The sequence below is a fragment of the Procambarus clarkii genome, chromosome 25 (genome assembly GCF_040958095.1).
Source record: "Procambarus clarkii isolate CNS0578487 chromosome 25, FALCON_Pclarkii_2.0, whole genome shotgun sequence".
In the NCBI taxonomy this organism is placed as follows: Eukaryota; Metazoa; Arthropoda; class Malacostraca; order Decapoda; family Cambaridae; genus Procambarus; species Procambarus clarkii.
In genome coordinates this window covers 22,713,200-22,733,873 of record NC_091174.1, presented here as the reverse complement: position 1 = coordinate 22,733,873, position 20,674 = coordinate 22,713,200, and the positions used below count along the sequence as shown (strand labels likewise).

The 20,674-nt window shown below is 43.0% G+C and overlaps 1 protein-coding gene across 1 annotated transcript in view; it reads left to right on the top strand.

Moving 5' to 3' along the window:
• The window catches only part of LOC123756330 (MAM and LDL-receptor class A domain-containing protein 1), a gene marked incomplete in the record, with an annotated part of 412,433 nt that overhangs the window by 208,994 nt on the left and 182,765 nt on the right, over positions 1 to 20,674 (top strand). The window contains 2 exon segments of the mRNA XM_069331355.1: positions 6,024 to 6,154; positions 10,630 to 10,777. Of these exon segments, the coding sequence (XP_069187456.1) occupies positions 6,024 to 6,154; positions 10,630 to 10,777 (279 nt within the window).

The window sequence follows — 20,674 nt, the reverse complement described above, 5'->3', positions numbered from 1 at the left end:
CGCTGTCTTGATTCTTCTCATAATTTTTGCATTATCAGCACACATTAAGAGGAATAAGTCTATACCCACTGGAAGATCGTTTACATATATTGGAAATAGGATGGGTCCAAGTACTGAGCCCTCTGGGACTCCATTAGTGAATTCTCGCCACTCTGATGTGTCCCCTTTCAGTTACTCGATGTTTTCTGTTGTTTAGATACCCTTTATCTACTACAACACTTTGCCTGTTATTCCTGCCTGTTTTTTCAACCTTTGTAACAGCTTTTTATGGGGTACTGTGTCAAAGGCTTTCTGACAGAAATGCAGTCTGCCCACTTTTCTCTTTCTTGCTTAATTTATGTCCCCTGGTCATAGAATCAATTAAAACTGTGAGGCACGACTTACTATCCATGGACCCATGCTTGTGATGTGTGGTGTGTAACTAAGCTCCTTCTCTCCAGATGTTATACATACTTTTTCCAGATGTTCCTTTCCATCATCTTGCATGGTATGCAAGTTAGGGAAACTCACCTTTAATTTAGCGCCTCTTGCATGTCATCCTTTTTGTATATTGGCAATACATTAGCTGTCTTCCAGTGTCCAGTAGATCTCCTTCTATTCACTATAGAGATTGGGCACACACAGTGCTTCTGCACCCTCTTTTAGTATTCACCTTGAGATTCTGTTGCGCTCAACAGCCTTTTGTCACATTCAGCTCCAACAGATTGCTTGTGACCTCATCTCTGGGAAGCTCAAATTTCTCTAAAGTTGCTTGGTTTACTGACTTCTCCTTGCACTGTTGTGAAGATCTCCTGGAAACTATTGTTTAGTTCTTCACATACCCCCTTGTCATTTTCTATGTATTTGTTTTCCCTCTTTATTTAGTTTCATCACTTATTCCTTTACAGTTTATTTCCCCCTGATGTGGCTGTGGAGTGGCTTACTTTCGTTGGTATTTTCATACTGTCTCTCTGCTTCTCTCCTCACTCTGAGGTACTCATTCATAGCCCTCTGATATATCCATCTGGTCTCTGGTGTTATGTTATTTCTTTAGCTTCTCCTCGCCCTTGTGCTTATTTGTTTTGACTCTTTACATGTGTGTACTCACCTAGTTGTACTCACCATATTGAGCTTGTGGGGGTTAAGCTCTGGCTCTTTGGTCCCGCCTCTCAACTGTCAATGAATTGGTGTACAGATTCCATAGCTTACTGGGCTCTATCATATCTACATTTGAAACTGTGTATGGAGTCTGCCTCCACCACATCACTGCCTAGTGCATTCCATCTGTTAACTACTGACATTAAAAAAGTTTTTCTTAACGTGCCTGGGGCTTATTTGGGAATTCAGTTTCCACATGTGTCACCTTGTTCGCGTACCACCAGTGTTAAGCAGGTTATCTTTATCTATCTTATCAATTTCTCTGAGAATTGTGTAGGTAGTGATAATGTCTCTCCTTACTCCTCTGTCTTCCAGCATCGTGAGATACATTTCACGCAGCCTTTCCTCGTAACTCAAGCCTCTTAGTTCTGGGACTAGCCTAATGGCATACCTCTGAACTTTTTCCAGCTTCGTCTTATGCTTGACAAGGTACAAGGCTCCATGCTGGAGCCCGCATACTCCAGGATTGGTCTTATATACGTGGTTCACAAGGTTCTGAATGATTCCTTACACAGGTTCCTGAAGGCAGTTCTGATGTTAGCCAGCCTTGCATATGCCGCAGATGTTATTATTTTTATGTGGGCTTCAGGAGATAAGTTTGGTTTGATATAAACTCCTAGATCTTTCTGTCTCTCCGTTTCATGAAGGACTTAATCTCCCATTCGGTATCCTGTGTTTGGCCTCCTATTTCCACTGCCAGCTTCATTACCTTACATTTACTCGGGTTGAACCTTAATAGCCATTTGTTGGACTATTCATTCGGTTTGTCTAGGTCATCTTGTAGCCTTATACTATCTTCCTCCGACTTAAACCTCCTCATAATGTTTGCATCATCGGCAAACTATGAGAGGAACGATTCTATACCCTTTGGAAGATCATTTACATATATCAGAAACAGTATAGGTCCAAGGACTGACCCTGCAGGACTTCAATAGTGACGCCTCGCCAATCTGAGGCCTCACCCCTCACAGTGACTTGCTGTCATCTGTTACTTAAGTACTCCGTTATCCAATGGGGTACCTTTCCTTTCACTCCTGGCTGTATGTCCAACTTTTGCACTTGTCTCTTGTGTGATACTGTTAAAGGCTTTTTGACAATTCAAAAATATGCAGTCTGCCCACCTGAAAGAAGAAGTCTGCCTTCTCTTTTTTGCCTGATTTTTGTTGCATAATCATAAAATTCAATTAATCCAGTGAGGCATGACTTGCCATCTCTAAACCCATGTTGATGTTGTGTCACAAAGTTCCTTCGCTCCAGATGTCCCACTAATTTTTTTCGCACAATCTTCTCCATCAATTTGCATGGTATGCAAGTTAGGGACACTGGCCTGTAGTTTAGTGCCTCCTGTCTATCCTCCTCCTCCCTTTCTTGTATATTGGGACTACATTTTCCGTTTTCCAAATTTTTGGCAGTTCACATGTTACCAGTGATTTGTTATACACTATGGAGAGTGGCAGGCGCAGTGCTACTGTTCCTTCCTTTAGTATCCACGGTGATATTCCATCCAGGCCTATAGCCTTTGTCACATCCAACTCTACCAAAAGCTTCCTTACATCCCACTGGTAATCCCAAACTCCTATAGTGGTGCCTGGTAAACTATTCCTTCTCTTATCTCTGAAACTTTTCCTTGCTCTAATGTGAAGACATCCTGGAATTTGTTATTGAGTTCCTCGCACACTTCCTTGTCATTTGTAGTGAATCTGTCTGCCCCTATCCTAAGATTCTTTACCTGTTCCTTCACTGTTTTTTTCCTTATATGACTGTGCAGCAATTTAGGTAGAGTCTTTGCCTTGCTTGCTATGTCGTTTCCGTATTGCCTTTCTGCCTCTCTTCTCACCCTGACGTATTCATTCCTAGCTCCTTGGTATCCTTCTCTGCTCTCAAGTGTCCTGTTATTTCCATAGTTTCTTCACGCCCTTTTACTCAGTTGCTTTTCTTGCCCACATCTCTGATTAAACCATGGGGTTTCTCATCTACATTTATTGTTTTCCCTTTTGGACCGGGATAAACTTGTCTGCTGCCTCCTTACACTTCTGCGTGATGTATTCCATCATGTCTTGTCCCGTCTTTCCCCTGAGCTCTGTTTCCCATATTATATCTTTTAGGAATTTTCTGATCTCCACATAGTTTTCCTTTTGGAATGCCAGTCTTTTGGTTCCAGGACCGATCCACGAGGTACTCCACTTGTTACTGTTCGCCAGTCCGACTTCTCGCCCCTTACCGTTTCTCTCTGGCTTCTACCTGTTAGGTAGTTCCTTAACCATACTAGGGCTTTTTTGCTTATTCCCACCTGCCTCTCAATTTGAATAGCAGTCTCCTGTGAAGTTCTGTATCAAATGCTTTTTGATAGTCCAGAGATATGCTGTCTGCCCATCCTTCCCTGTCCTGCCTAATTCTTCTTACTTTATCATAGAATTTCAGAATGTTTCTTAGGCATGATTTCCCTGAACCCATGTTGGTGTTTGTTTGCATACCTAATTTTCTCTAGGTGTGTATCGAGTCTTAACCTGATTATTCTTTCAAACAGGAGATGCTTATCAGTCACACTGGTCGGCCTCTTCCCTATCTCCTTTCTTGAAAACTGGTACCATATTTGCCTTCTTCTCTCAACTGTCAATCAACTGGTGTACAGATTCCTGAGCCTACTGGGCTCTATCATATCTACAGTTGAAACTGTGTATGGAGTCAGCCTCCACCACATCACTGCCTAATGCATTCCATCCGTTAACTACTCTGACACTGAAAAAGTTCCTTCTAACGTCCCTGTGGTTCATGTGGGTACTCGGTTTCCACCTGTGTCCCCTTGTTCGCGTCCCACCAGTGTTAAATAGTTTATCCTTGTTTACCTGGTCGATTCCCCTGAGGATTTTGTAGGTTGTGATCATGTCACCCCTTACTCTTCTGTTTTCCAGTGTCGTAAGGTGCATTTCCCGCAGCCTTTCCTCGTAACTCATGCCTCTTAGCTCTGGGACTAGTCTAGTGGCATACCTTTGGACTTTTTCCAGCATCGTCTTGTGCTTGACAAGGTACGGGCTCCATGCTGGGGCCGCATACTCCAGGATTGGTCTTACATATGTGGTTTACAAGATTCTGAATGATTCCTTACACTGGTTCCTGAACGCTGTTCTGATGTTAGCCAGCCTCGCATATGCCTTAGACGTTATTCTTTTTATGTGGGCTTCAGGAGACAGGTTTGGTGTGATATTAAATTAAGCACCATAGAACACATTCGCAATATACAAGCTGAAAACAACATTGCACAGACCATATACACTGACGGATCACTCAATACAGCTACAGGGAGGGCAGGAAGTGCTGTTATTGCTCATCAGCCCGATGGCAGCACAATTCAAAGAAATATTCGAATTAGTAACTGGGCGTCTACAATGCAAGCCGAGTTGGTAGCGATACTGGTAGCACTCGAAATTATTGACAACACTGAAGTAGACAGCTTAATTATTTCAGACTCCCTATCCTCACTACGAGCAATAAACAGTTTGCAATCAAGTAATAACGTGCTTGTCTTGGAAGCTAGACGTAGATATATAAGAACACTTAGCAAGAGGGTAAATATAAAAATGTTGTGGATTCCTTCTCACATTGGCATGCAGGAACATGACAAAGTTGACGCCCTTGCTAAGGCTGCAGTAAATAAAGACAGTATTGAACGGAATCTTGAGTTATCAAATAGGTCCCTTAAAAGTGTCATTAGACGAGAACTCCTGGATGAATTTGAAGAAAGTAGAACAGTGCAAACTGGAACTAGCAGGTCCATTGTTCATCACAATGAAATGTGTGAAGTAAAACATGTGTATGGGGCAAGTAACAAAGTCAGTAGACTAACAGATGTTGTCACAGCTCGTATAAGACTTGGCTACAAGTATCTCTGGCAGTTCGGCTTGTATAGGGATCTAGATGTAGTAAAGTGTAAAGTGTGTGGACATAGGCAGGGACACACACTCGAACACTATATCTTGGATTGTTGTAAAATTGAGCCTTTTAGAGATAAATCTAAGCTCACTCTGTATGATATGGCAACCTATCTTATTACCATGGATAAATTACCTGAAATCCTTGCACTGTACCCACATTTCGCTTCCAGTAGGTGAACGACATATGAGATTCAGAAACAAGTAGTGTATTGTGAGGACTAATAATAAACAGAAGCTCCCCTATGACTCTGTAATATCCCCATTGGCCAAACTATTATGTATTAGCGATAAGACCTACCATTAATGTATGATGACTTACTGTAAATATGTAGCTCTTGTAATAGCACTTTCTCTGTAACTAGCTGACATTGTATCTATAAGGTGTGAAGGATTGAAGAAATTGTTTATGTAATAATCTAAGATGAGGTCTGATAAAGACCTTTTGTGCCCTCTGTAATGCTTTTGCGCTACCGCTCACATTATGAGTATGGGGTGCACAATAAACTAGCCGCCTTCGGCGGCAACAATCATCAATCAACTCCTAGATCTTTCTCTCTGTCTGTTTCATTAAGTACTTCATCTCCTATTCTGTATCCTGTGTCTGGCCTCATGTTTCTAGTTTCATTACTTTGCATTTACTCGGGTTGAACTTCAACAGACATTTTTTGAACCATTCACTCAGTCTGTCTAGGCCATCTTGGAGCCTCCTACTATCATCCTCTGTTTCAATCCTCATCATAATTTTTGCATCATCAGCAAGCATTGAGAGAAACTAGTCTATATCTTCTGAGAGATCATTTACATATATCAGAAACAGTATAGGTCCAGGACTGACCCCTGCGGGTGTGTGTGTGTGTGTGTGTGTGTGTGTGTGTGTGTGTGTGTGTGTGTGTGTGTGAACATTTAGTGTGTGTTGCACAGGGACATAACTGTAATAATTATAATGTTTTACAGGTGGTATCCCTGCCAACAGACAGTAGCTTCCGCCGAAGAATTTCAAATAATATTTGAAGCCTCCGTTGGCAGCCCTGAGGCAGGAGACGTTGGCCTTGACTCCATCTCCTTCACGCAAGGAGCGTGTCCTAGTGAGTGGTGCCCGCTGTTGCCCTCCCACTTACCTCACTCCACCTCTTCCCTCACACCACCTCTTCCCTCATACTAATTCGGTGTTCAGTAAACGAGAACTGTAGTCTTATAACATGCAAGGTTAAGTGTATGATTCGTTTGTCTTCTTTTTCTTTTGAAATGTTATCTGCTTCTTCATCTATTTCAGTCTCCCGGTATGAAATGTCACTTAACAAGTTTTTGTAAGCGCTGCTAACAACTCTGTTCTCAACATATATATATATATATATATATATATATATATATATATATATATATATATATATATATATATATATATATATATATATATATATATATATATATATTTATATATATATATATATATATATATATATATATATATATATATATATATATATATTTATATATATATATATATATATATATATATATATATATATATATATATATATATATATAATGTGTACTATGTTACACAAAATATAGTTAAAAAAAAGGAATTTATCTCAACAGCTTTTTGTATTGTTCATACTTATCGTTCTTGTACCTTTCATTTTATAAATAATTTATTCTTACTTTTGGCAACGTCTAAACCCTCAAATCTAGCCACCCTTTTCTCATCCTCAGTCCTGGCCACCCTCTTCTCTATCCTCAGTCCTGGCCAACCTCTTCTCTATCCTCAGTCCTGGCCACCCTCTTCTCTACCCTTCAGTCCTGGCCACCCTCTTCTCTACCCTCTGTCCTGGCCACCCTCTTCTCTATCCTCAGTCCTGGCCACCCTCTTCTCTATCCTCAGTCCTGGCCACCCTCTTCTCTACCCTCTGTCCTGGCCACCCTCTTCTCTATCCTCAGTCCTGGCCACCCTCTTCTCTACCCTTCAGTCCTGGCCACCCCTCTTCTCCACCCTCAGTCCTGGCCATCCTCTTTTCTACCCTCAGTCGTGGCCACCCTCTTTTCTACCCTCAGTCCTGGCCACCCTCTTCTTATTTTCAGTCATGGCCACCCTCTTCTCTACTCTCAGTCCTGCCACCCTCTTTTCTACCCTCAGTCGTGGCCACCCTCTTTTCTACCCTCAGTCCTGGCCACCCTCTTCTCTACTCTCAGTCCTGGCCACCCTCTTCTCTACCCTCAGTCCTGGCCACCCTCTTTTCTACCCTCAGTCCTGGCCACCCTCTTCTCTACTCTCAGTCCTGGCCACCCTCTTCTCTACCCTAAGTCCTGGCCACCCTCTTCTCTACCCTCAGTCCTGGCCACCCTCTTCTCTACCCTCAGTCCTGGCCACCCTCTTCTCTACCCTCAGTCCTGGCCACCCTCTTCTCTACCCTCAGTCGTGGCCACCCTCTTTAGTACCCTCAGTCCTGGCCACCCTCTTCTCTACCTTCAGTCCTGGCCACCCTCTTCTATACCCTCAGTCCTGGCCACCCTCTTCTCAAACCTCAGTCCTGGCACCCTTTTCTGAACCCTCAGTCCTTGCCACCCTCTTCTGAACCCTCAGTCCTGGCCACCCTCTTCTCTACCCTTAGCCCTGGCCACCCTCTTCTCTACCCTCAGTCCTGGCCACCCTCTTTTCTACCCTCAGTCGTGGCCACCCTCTTCTCTACCCTCAGTCCTGGCCACCCTCTTTTCTACCCTCAGTCCTGGCCACCCTCTTCTCTACCCTCAGTCCTGGCCACCTTCTTCTCTACCCCTCAGTCGTGGCCACCCTCTTCTCTAACCTCAGTCGTGGCCCCCCTCTTCTCTACCCTCAGTCCTGGCCACCCTCTTCTCTAACCTCAGTCGTGGCCCCCCTCTTCTCTACCCTCAGTCCTGGCCACCCTCTTCTCTAACCTCAGTCGTGGCCCCCCTCTTCTCTACCCTCAGTCCTGGCCACCCTCTTCTCTAACCTCAGTCGTGGCCACCCTCTTCTCTAACCTCAGTCGTGGCCACCCTCTTCTCAACCCTCAGTCCTGGCCACCCTCTTCTCTAACCTCAGTCCTGGCCACCCTCTTCTCTAACCTCAGTCGTGGCCCTCCTCTTCTCTACCCTCAGTCGTGGCCACTCTCTTTTCTATCCTCAGTCCTGGCCACCCTCTTCTCTACCCCTCAGTGTTGGCCACACTCTTCTCTTCCCTCACACCTGGCCAAACTCTTCGACATTCCCGTCTCTCACCTCACTCCTGGCCACCCCCTTTCTTTTCGTTGCCTGATCACCTCTTCTCTAACCTTTCTCCTGGCCAACAGTCTCTAACTAAGTTCGTGGCCATCCCTCACTTGGGTGAGGGATGTGTTCACACGCTAGTTGTGAACACGTCCTTGGAATGAAGACACAACAACTGTGAACACCCCTATGTTTTTCCCCTCATTCTCGCTACTCCCACCTCCCTTCTCACTCCTGACCTCCCCTATGTTAACATTACTCCTGACCTCCTCTACGTTAACCTCACTCCTGACCTCCCCTATGTTAACCTCACTCCTGACCTCCCCTATGTTAACCTCACTCCTGACCTCCCCTATGTTAACATTACTCCTGACCACCCCTATGATAACATTACTCCTGACCACCCCTATGTTAACCTCACTCATGACCACCCCTATGTTAACATTACTCCTGGCCATCCCTACGCTAACCTAACTCTTGGACACCTTTATGTTAACCTTACTTCTGGCCACCACTATGTTAATCTTACTATCTGCCACAACTATGTTAACCTCACTCTTTGGCACCTCTATGTTAACCGTACTCCTGGCCACCCCCATGTTAACCTTACTCCTGGCAACCCCTATTTTAACCTCACTCTTTGCCACTCCAATGTTAATTTTACTCTTGGTCACCCCCTGTGTTAACCTTACTCTAGGCCACCCCTATGTTAACCTTACTCCAGGCCACCCCCTGTGTTAACCTTACTCCTGGCCACCCCCTGTGTTAACCTTACTCCTGGCCACCCCCTGTGTTAACCTTACTCCTGGCCACCCCCTGTGTTAACCTTACTCCTGGCCACCCCCTGTGTTAACCTTACTCCTGGCCACCCCCTGTGTTAACCTTACTCCTGGCCACCCCCTGTGTTAACCTTACTCCTGGCCACCCCCTGTGTTAACCTTACTCCTGGCCACCCCCTGTGTTAACCTTACTCCTGGCCACCCCCTGTGTTAACCTTACTCCTGGCCACCCCCTGTGTTAACCTTACTCCTGGCCACCCCCTGTGTTAACCTTACTCCTGGCCACCCCCTGTGTTAACCTTACTCCTGGCCACCCCCTGTGTTAACCTTACTCCTGGCCACCCCCTGTGTTAACCTTACTCCTGGCCACCCCCTGTGTTAACCTTACTCCTGGCCACCCCCTGTGTTAACCTTACTCCTGGCCACCCCCTGTGTTAACCTTACTCCTGGCCACCCCCTGTGTTAACCTTACTCCTGGCCCCCCCCATGTTAACCTTACTCCTGGCCACCCCCATGTTAACCTTACTCCTGGCCACCCCCATGTTAACCTTACTCCTGGCCACCCCCATGTTAACCTTACTCCTGGCCACCCCCATGTTAACCTTACTCCTGGCCACCCCCATGTTAACCTTACTCCTGGCCACCCCCATGTTAACCTTACTCCTGGCCACCCCTGTGTTAACCTTACTCCTGGCCACCCCCTGTGTTAACCTTAATCCTGGCCACCCCCATGTTAACCTTACTCCTGGCCACCCCTGTGTTAACCTTACTCCTGGCCACCCCTGTGTTAACCTTACTCCTGGCCACCCCCTTTTTATACCGTCTACACTTGGCGCCAGCTGTGAACGCTTAGGAATTCAGACAAGCCTTGCTGCTTATTATGAAGGCTATTGGGAAGGACACGCTAGAGGCCAGTTGTGAACACTGCTAGGAATGGAGAAACACTAGATGGGAACACTGCTTGGAGTGGAGACACGCTAGTTGTGAACACTGCTAGGAATGAAGACACACTAGGTGCTAGCTGTGAACACTGCTAGGAACGAAGACACACTAGGTGCTAGCTGTGAACACTGCTAGGAATGAAGACACACTAGGTGCTAGCTGTGAACACTGCTAGGAATGAAGACACACTAGGTGCTAGCTGTGAACACTGCTTGGAATGAAGACACACTAGGTGCTATCTGTGAACACTGCTAGGAATAAAGCCACACTAGGTGCTAGCTGTGAACACTGCTAGGAATGAAGACACACTAGGTACTAGCTGTGAACACTGCTAGGAATGAAGACACACTAGGTGCTAGCTGTGAACACTGCTAGGAATGAAGACACACTAGGTGCTATCTGTGAACACTGCTAGGAATAAAGCCACACTAGGTACTAGCTGTGAACACTGCTAGGAATGAAGACACACTAGGTGCTAGCTGTGAACACTGCTAGGAATGAAGACAAGCTAGGTGCTAGCTGTGAACACTGCTAGGAATAAAGCCACACTAGGTGCTAGCTGTGAACACTGGAAGTCTTCACCAATGACTGGACTAAGAGAGCGGTATGGACAGGTCTGCCGCCCAACTCCAGCCCGGGGTGGGGCGACTGTACCTTCCTGGACGACACCTGCAGCTGGCAGCTTCCTCCCTCCAGCGGCTTCGACTGCAATTTTCTCTCCCGGGTGGCTGGCAGCAACTACAACCCACCCGGCCATACAGAGTGAGTAAGGGAATGTTGTTGTTGTTGTAGGATGCACTACGTTTATGCATGTAGCTACCTGCCACAGTGGAAGAATGACGTCGTACCTATAATCCCATTCAAACTGTAACTGAAATTTATAATTATTGCACTGGTACCATAGTCATTGTATTAAGCTGTAACTAAAATTCGTAGTCGATATTAAACAAGAAAACGTTGCAACTTCAACCCATCAGTTAGTCTGAGTAAGTAAAAAGTGGATGTTGTGATATCCTGCCACCAACAACATAAATAGCATGAAACACACATGCAGATATAGCCCGTTATTGCACTGACCATGATGGCGTCTGTAGCTAGCAGGACATATGCAGGTAATACATGGTCAGTACCTCAACTGCCGAGCGACCTGTTAGGATGCCCTGTATATTAGCAGTCGATTGAAGAACTTTAGAGCAAGGAATTTTGCTGAGGCTTGTCACTGGTGACACCATCCATGAAGTAACTGTAAAGGTAAGATGATAGAACTGGTGAAAGCCGTATTTCTGGTGACCATTGTGAACACTGGCACCCCTGCTCCTGTAGGAACAAGCAGGTATGATCGTGCACTCTAGAGGTAATGGTTGAGGCAGTGTTGACCCTAGCAACAGCACATGGGTGTCAAGCTTACTTCAGCTTCAGACAGAATCTAGTAGGAACAACAGTGCTCACTTCTGATCCGTCTTATCAGAGTGCAGCAAGACTCGACGAATCAGAGAACAAACAGGAGGCCAGAGAATGTGGTTACATTTTGTGTTGTGATCGTAAGGCAAGGCCTATCAGTAAATGCTTTCTTAAACAGTACACCAAGCTCTTTTATACGACATGCACATGTATGTTTTGTAAAGACACCATAAAATTATATATATATATATATATATATATATATATATATATATATATATATATATATATATATATATATATATATATATATATATATATATATATATATATATACATGTATATATATATGTATTTATATATATATATATATATATATATATATATATATATATATATATATATATATATATATGTATATATATGTATATATATATATATATATGTATATATATATATATATATATATATATATATATATATATATATATATATATATATATATATATATATATATATATTGAATAGAAGTGTTTGTAGAAAGCCTATTGGTCCATATTTCTTGATGCTTCTATATTGGAGCGGAGTCTTGAGGTGGGTAGAATATAGTTGTGCAATAATTGGCAGTTGATTGCTGGTGTTGACTTCTTGATGTGTAGTGCCTCGCAAACGTCAAGCCGCCTGCTATCGCTGTATCTATCGATGATTTCTGTGTTGTTTACTAGGATTTCTCTGGCGATGGTTTGGTTATGGGAAGAGATTATATGTTCCTTAATGGAGCCCTGTTGCTTATGCATCGTTAAACGCCTAGAAAGAGATGTTGTTGTCTTGCCTATATACTGGGTTTTTTGGAGCTTACAGTCCCCAAGTGGGCATTTGAAGGCATAGACGACGTTAGTCTCTTTTAAAGCGTTCTGTTTTGTGTCTGGAGAGTCTGCGAACGTGTGCCCCAAAGAATGAGGTGATTTGGTAAAATGCTATGCCCAAGATAACTATCCGAGTGCCGGCGGTGGGGTGGTTCATATAGCCTCGGCTATCACCTCATTTTGTCCGGTCGTGATGGTCAAGTGGATTAAGGCGTCTTGTACATACCAGTTGCGTTGCTTCTGGGAGTATGGGTTCGAGTCACTTCTGGGGTGTGAGTTTTCAGTTGAATATGTCCTGGGGACCATTCAGGCTTGTTCGCATTTGTGTTCCTCACGTGTGCCCCAAAGAATGAGGTGATTTGGTAAAATGCTATGCCCAAGATAACTATCCGAGTGCCGGCGGTGGGGTGGTTCATATAGCCTCGGCTATCACCTCATTTTGTCCGGTCGTGATGGTCAAGTGGATTAAGGCGTCTTGTACATACCAGTTGCGTTGCTTCTGGGAGTATGGGTTCGAGTCACTTCTGGGGTGTGAGTTTTCAGTTGAATATGTCCTGGGGACCATTCAGGCTTGTTCGCATTTGTGTTCCTCACGTGTGCCCCAAAGAATGAGGTGATTTGGTAAAATGCTATGCCCAAGATAACTATCCGAGTGCCGGCGGTGGGGTGGTTCATATAGCCTCGGCTATCACCTCATTTTGTCCGGTCGTGATGGTCAAGTGGATTAAGGCGTCTTGTACATACCAGTTGCGTTGCTTCTGGGAGTATGGGTTCGAGTCACTTCTGGGGTGTGAGTTTTCAGTTGAATATGTCCTGGGGACCATTCAGGCTTGTTCGCATTTGTGTTCCTCACGTGTGCCCCAAAGAATGAGGTGATTTGGTAAAATGCTATGCCCAAGATAACTATCCGAGTGCCGGCGGTGGGGTGGTTCATATAGCCTCGGCTATCACCTCATTTTGTCCGGTCGTGATGGTCAAGTGGATTAAGGCGTCTTGTACATACCAGTTGCGTTGCTTCTGGGAGTATGGGTTCGAGTCACTTCTGGGGTGTGAGTTTTCAGTTGAATATGTCCTGGGGACCATTCAGGCTTGTTCGCATTTGTGTTCCTCACGTGTGCCCCAAAGAATGAGGTGATTTGGTAAAATGCTATGCCCAAGATAACTATCCGAGTGCCGGCGGTGGGGTGGTTCATATAGCCTCGGCTATCACCTCATTTTGTCCGGTCGTGATGGTCAAGTGGATTAAGGCGTCTTGTACATACCAGTTGCGTTGCTTCTGGGAGTATGGGTTCGAGTCACTTCTGGGGTGTGAGTTTTCAGTTATATATATATATATATATATATATATATATATATATATATATATATATATATATATATATATATATATATATATATATATATATATATATATATATATATATTATATATATATATATATATATATATATATATATATATACATATATATATATACATATATATATATACATATATATATACTAGTATATTTTGGTAGCAGTCTTTCCTGTAGACATATATTATTAAATATGACCGAAAAAGTAAGATTAATAATTCTAACACGAATTTTCTCAATCTTTCGTACATTTCGCTTCACTGTTGGAGGTAAATCAAAAATCAATTCTCCAAAATTCATTTTTATTTCTAGTCTGACGCGACACGAGCGCGTTTCGTAAAACTCATTACATTTTCAAAGACTTTAGTTCACAAATACACAACTGAATAGAACTTACGCATCTCCGATTTTATATCTACATTTGAGTGAGGTGGAAGGGGTGATGTGGCATTAACACAAGACAGAACAAAATGTGGTATTAATAGGGTATTAATTTCATCAACACAAGACAGAACAAGAGTATTAATAGGGTATTAATTTCATCAACACAAGACAGAACACGAAACCATGGATATTGAATAGAAGTGTTTGTAGAAAGCCTATTGGTCCATATTACTTGATGCTTCTATATTGGAGCGGAGTCGTGAGGTGGGTAGAATATAGTTGTGCAATAATTGGCTGTTGATTGCTGGTGTTGACTTCTTGATGTGTAGTGCCTTGCAAACGTCAAGTCGCCTGCTATCGCTGTATCTATCGATGATTTCTGTGTTGTTTACTAGGATTTCTCTGGCGATGGTTTGGTTGTGGGAAGAGATTATATTTTCCTTAATGGAGCCCTGTTGCTTATGCATCGTTAAACGCCTAGAAAGAGATGTTGTTGTCTTGCCTATATACTGGGTTTTTTGGAGCTTACAGTCCCCAAGTGGGCATTTGAAGGCATAGACGACGTTAGTCTCTTTTAAAGCGTTCTGTTTTGTGTCTGGAGAGTTTCTCATGAGTAGGCTGGCCGTTTTTCTGGTTTTATAGTAAATCGTCAGTTGTATCCTCTGATTTTTGTCTGTAGGGATAACGTTTCTATTAACAATATCTTTACGGACCCTTTCCTCCATTTTATGAGCTGTGGAAAAGAAGTTCCTGTAAAATAGTCTAATAGGGGGTATAGGTGTTGTGTTAGTTGTCTCTTCAGAGGTTGCATGGCTTTTCACTTTCCTTCTTATGATGTCTTCGACGAAACCATTGGAGAAGCCGTTATTGACTAGGACCTGCCTTACCCTACAGAGTTCTTCGTCGACTTGCTTCCATTCTGAGCTGTGGCTGAGAGCACGGTCGACATATGCGTTAACAACACTCCTCTTGTATACAAGAGGAGTGTTGTATCTTGGGTACGCACCCGACCCCCGAGGAGCTGGACGAGGTCTTCGAACACTGATTGGTATATTGTTATATAAGTGTGTATTTTCTGTAAACTGTAGCATTGCAATAAAATCAAATAAAAAAAAATAATAGGGGTGGTAGGAGAGGAAAAGATTAAAGTATTCAGTGAGAATCCACAAGGTCTTCTCTGAACATTATTTATTTTCTTCTTCGAGGATGTGGGTCCCTTTAATTAAACCAGTGGTGGTACCCCTAAATATATATGTATGTATATATATATATATATATATATATATATATATATATATATATATATATATATATATATATATATATATATATATATATATATATATATATATATATGTCGTACCTAATAGCCAGAACGCACTTCTCAGCCTACTATGCATGGCCCGATTTGCCTAATAAGCCAAGTTTTCATGAATTAATTGTTTTTCGACTACCTAACCTACCTAACCTAACCTAACCTAACTTTTTATGCTACCGAACCTAACCTAACCTATAAAGATAGGTTAGGTTAGGTTAGGGAGGGTTGGTTAGGTTTGGTCATATATCTACGTTAATTTTAACTCCAATAAAAAAAATTGATCTCATATATAATGAAATGGGTAGCTTTATCATTTCATAAGAAAAAAATTAGAGAAAATATATTAATTCAGGAAAACTTGGCTTATTAGGCAAATTGGGCCTTGCATAGTAGGCTGAGAAGTGCGTTCTGGCTACTAGGTACGACATATATATATATATATATATATATATATATATATATATATATATATATATATATATATATATATGTCGTACCTAGTAGCCAGAACTCACTTCTCAGCCTACTATTCAATGCCCGATTTGCCTAATAAGCCAAGTTTTCCTGAATTAATGTATTTACTATAATTTTTTCCTTATGAAATGATAAAGCTGCCCTTTTCTCTATGTATGAGGTCAATTTTTTTTTATTGGAGTTAAAATTAACGTAGATATATGACCGAACCTAACCAACCCTACCTAACCTAACCTAACCTATATTTATAGGTAAGGTTAGGTTAGGTAGCCAAAAAAAGCTAGGTTAGGTTAGGTTAGGTAGGTTAGGTAGACGAAAAAACATTAATTCATGAAAACTTGGCCTATTAGGCAAATCGGGCCTTGAATAGTAGGCTGAGAAGTGCATTCTGGCTATTAGGTACGACATATATATATATATATATATATATATATATATATATATATATATATATATATATATATATATATATATACACATATATATTTAGGGGTACCACCACTGGTTTAATTAAAGGGACCCACATCCTCGAAGAAGAAAATAAATAATGTTCAGAGAATACCTTGTGGATTCTCACTGAATACTTTAATCTTTTCCTCTCCTACCACCCCTATTATTTTTTTTTATTTGATTTTATTGCAATGCTACAGTTTACAGAAAATACACACTTATATAACAATATACCAATCAGTGTTCGAAGACCTCGTCCAGCTCCTCGGGGGTCGGGTGCGTACCCAAGAGACAACACGCATTTCTCCTTTGAACAGCGACACTGAGGCGCTGGAACATAAAACTGGCCGCTCTTGGGTCTCTAGTCTTCCCAATGAGTTCCTCGCCCAGCTCCTTCAGGAACTTAAGTGCACATTTACCCCAGGCGCCCAGAGTCTCAGAGCCTATTGGCACGAACCTGTAACAACGTTCTAGGTCCCTGTACTAGTTTGTTTTCTGGGTCTCCCTGACGGTGGCCGCCCCGCCTCCCTCAGCTGCGCTGTAAGGTAGATAGGTATCAGCCAATGTGAATGCACACGTGTAGTCCCACACGACCTGTTTACCTTCCCTCCATGGCTGCAGGGTGACTCCATCTGGGCGTTTTTGGCTGTTGTCAGGTCTGCACAACTGAGGTTCCCTTTGTGCTGGGCACCCAACTGAAGCCAAACTTCTCTTGATGATGTCATTGACTGCTTCATGTCTGGCAATCTTTCCCTGTGTCTTACGACAGATGAGACCATGGCTGCCGTATTGGTCTGCCCGTGCATGACCGCAAACACACCGGTGTTCGGTGGAGATAGGGGCGGCAAGGCGCAGGGCAACACCAATACTTAGGGCCCAGTGGTCCAGGCAGGTGCCCAAGGCGGAATTAGGGACTGCCAACAGGAAGTCCTCAGCATGGGGCGCTTGCACAGCTAGAAGATGCGCTTTGTCCTTCCTGGAAGCTGCCTCCAGCAATGATGTGGCGATGTTCTCCACTATGGGGCTATCCCATTTGGACTGTTTGCAGTCATTTGGAAAATTCGGTCGAGGATGAGAGTTGACAAGAGTGTCCCACTGACCGGCTCCTTCCGCGAATTTGGGATCATGAATCCCAATGCTGGCAATGCTAACTGTGTCGCCTTGCGAATACCTATTCCCCCGAGTCTAACTGGGAGCGTACACATATATATTTACTTTATTTGAACTTTGTTACAAAAAAGGAGTTACATATGGTTTACAAAGATGGTTATCATAGGTTGTCGAGTTCCTCCAGCTCCTCAGATGGCGGGCAGGAACCCTGGATGCAGTGCGCATTTCCCCTCTGTATCGCCACACTGAGGCGCTGGAAAAGAAAGCTTGCAGCTCTTGGGTCCCTTGTTGTTTCAATGAGCCTAGAACCCAGTTCCTTCAAAAAACTGGAGGCACTTTTACCCCAGGCGCCAAGTGTCTCAGAAGCAATGGGGACAAAATTGTAGTGGTGATCCAGTTCTCTATACTTACGGGATTTGGCTGCTTCCCTGTGGGTGGCAGCGCCACCTGGTTGTGCAACACTGAGGTTAATGTAGGTGTTAGCCAGGGTTGATACGCACGTGTAGTCCCATACCAACTGCTTGCCATTCTTCCAGGGGTTCACTGTGATACCATCCGGGCGACTAATAAGAGCATCAGAGTTACGGGGCGTTAGGTAACGGGGCTCTCTTTCAGCTGGGCATCCAGCTGTGGTGAAGCTCCTCTTGATGATGTCGTTAACTTCACTGTGCCTCGAGTGCCATCCCCCTGTGCTTTGGCAGAGTAGGCCATGGTGGCCGTACCTGTCAGCCACCACCTCGCCGCAAATACACCTATATCTGGGGTGGATTGGGGCAGCAAGGCGGAGGGCCACAGCAATTCGGAGGGTGTGTGGTGTGAGACTCGTGCCAGTTGCCGACATTGGGGTTGCTAACAGGAAATCCCCTGCATGAGGGGCTGCTACTGCTGTGAGGCGAGCAATGTCATGTTGTGTTGTTGCAGCACCCAGGCACTCTGCAGGAACTTGGTCTACAATGGGGCCATCCCAGCTGGATTGCTTGTGGGCTTTTGGGGATGGTGGTTGAGGTGATTGGCCTGCACATATATATATATATATATATATATATATATATATATATATATATATATATATATATATATATATATATATATATATATATATATATATATATATATATATATATATATATATATATATATATATATATATAATGGTAGCAGTTTTTCTTGTAAACATATGTTGTTGAATATTACTGATACTGAAAGGGTAAGATTAATGATTCTAACAAGAATCTTCTCAATATGTCTTGTGTTTTTCTTCACTGTCGGAGGTAGTTGAAAAATTAACTCTCGAAAGTTCATTTTCACTTTTTTATTTATGGTCTGACGCCTAGAAGCGTTTCATAAGAACACTTCTCACATTTTCAAAGAAACAATCAGGATGATGGTGGACAGAGTGTATCGTGATCCAGCTTGTACCCCTCTTGACATACCAGAGTGCACACTGAGAAAGTTACTCGAAGCCTGCACTAAAGAGGCACCCTTCTTTTGTCCCGATGGGCACATGTATAAGCAAGTAGATGGGGTCGCCATGGGTTCTCCCCTAGGTGTCTTGTTTGCGAACATCTACATGGGCACCATTGAGCTGAGGGTCTTAGTTGACATGGACTTGAAGCTCGACATATACTACAGGAATGTTGATGACATTTTTATGCAGGTACCTGATGTCAGACGTTAGCAGCAGCTAAAGGAAGCATTCGAGCAAAATTCGGTGTTAAGTTTCACTTACGAAATGGAGAGTGATGGGAGGCTGCCCATTCTAGATGAAAGAGTCACGGAGAGGAATGGTGGCTTCCACACTGCAGTCTACACTAAGGAAACGAACATAGAAATGTGCCTTAATGTCAACAGTGACTGCCTAGACAGGTACAAGAGGAGTGTTGTCAATGCTTTCGTCGACCAAGCTCTCACTCACAGCACTGGTTGGAAGCATGTTGACGAGGAACTGTGTAGAGTAAGGTAGGTCCTAGTCAACAATGACTTCTCTAACGGTTATGTTTAAGACGTCATCAAAGGAAAAAATGAAAGGCTATGCAACCTCTGAAAAATCAACTAACACAACACTTGTACCTCCTATTAGACTGTTTTACAGGAACTTCTTTTCGACGGCACACAAAATGGAGAGAAGTGTCCTGAAAGATATTAATAGGAACGTTATCCCCACAGACACAAATTGGAAGATACAATTAATACTCTTTACAAAAACAGGAAAACGGCCAACCTACTCATTAGGAACTCTCCAGATACCAAACAGAACGCCTTGAAGGAAACCAACGTCGTCTCTACCTTCACAGGCCAGGTTGGGGACTTTCAGCCCCAAAGATCTCAGTATACAGGCAAGACGACAACGTCTCTTTCTAGACGATTAACATTGCATTAACAACAGGGGCTCCATCAAGGAGCATATAAGCTCCATACACAACCAGACCATCACCAGAGACATCTTAACAAGCAGTACATAAATTATCGACAGATACAACGATATTAGGAGACTCGACCTAAGCGAGGCCCTACACATCAAAAAGTCAAAACCAGCAATCAACAGCCAATTAACACATAATTACATTGTACCCACTTCAAGACCCTGAGCCCGCACAGAAGCAAGAGGATAGAACGTATACCTATGGTTATATGCCCATTGTATACATCGCATGTACTCGCCTATTTGTGCTTGCAGGAGTTGAGCTCTGGCTCTTTGGTCCTGCCTCTCAAGTGTCAACCAACTGGTGACAGATACAGCCAATTAAAAATGTATGTCCATTGTTTCGTGTTTTGTCTTTTGTTTCCTGTCACCTCACCCAAAAATGTTTGTATCCCATCACTTCACCCAAAATCAAATATGAGCACGATATGAGTAGGTATAAAATGTCTTTGAAAATGTGAGAAGTGTTTCTTATGAAACGCTTCTAGGTGTCAAACCATAAATAAAAATGTGAAAATGAACTTTGGAGAGTTAATTTTTCAACTTTCCCCGACAGTGAAGAAAAACATAAGTAATATTAAGAAGATTCGTGTTACAATCATTAATCTTACCTTTATGGTCATATTCATCAATATATGTTTACAAGAAAGACTGCTACTACCAAAATATACTATATATATATATATATATATATATATATATATATATATATATATATATATATATATATATATGCGAACAAGCCTGAATGGTCCCCAGGACTATATGCGAATGAAAACTCACACCCCAGAAGTGACTCGAACCCATACTCCCAGAAGCAACGCAACTGGTAACTACAGGGCGCCTTAATCCGCTTGACCATCACGGCCATCAAAAG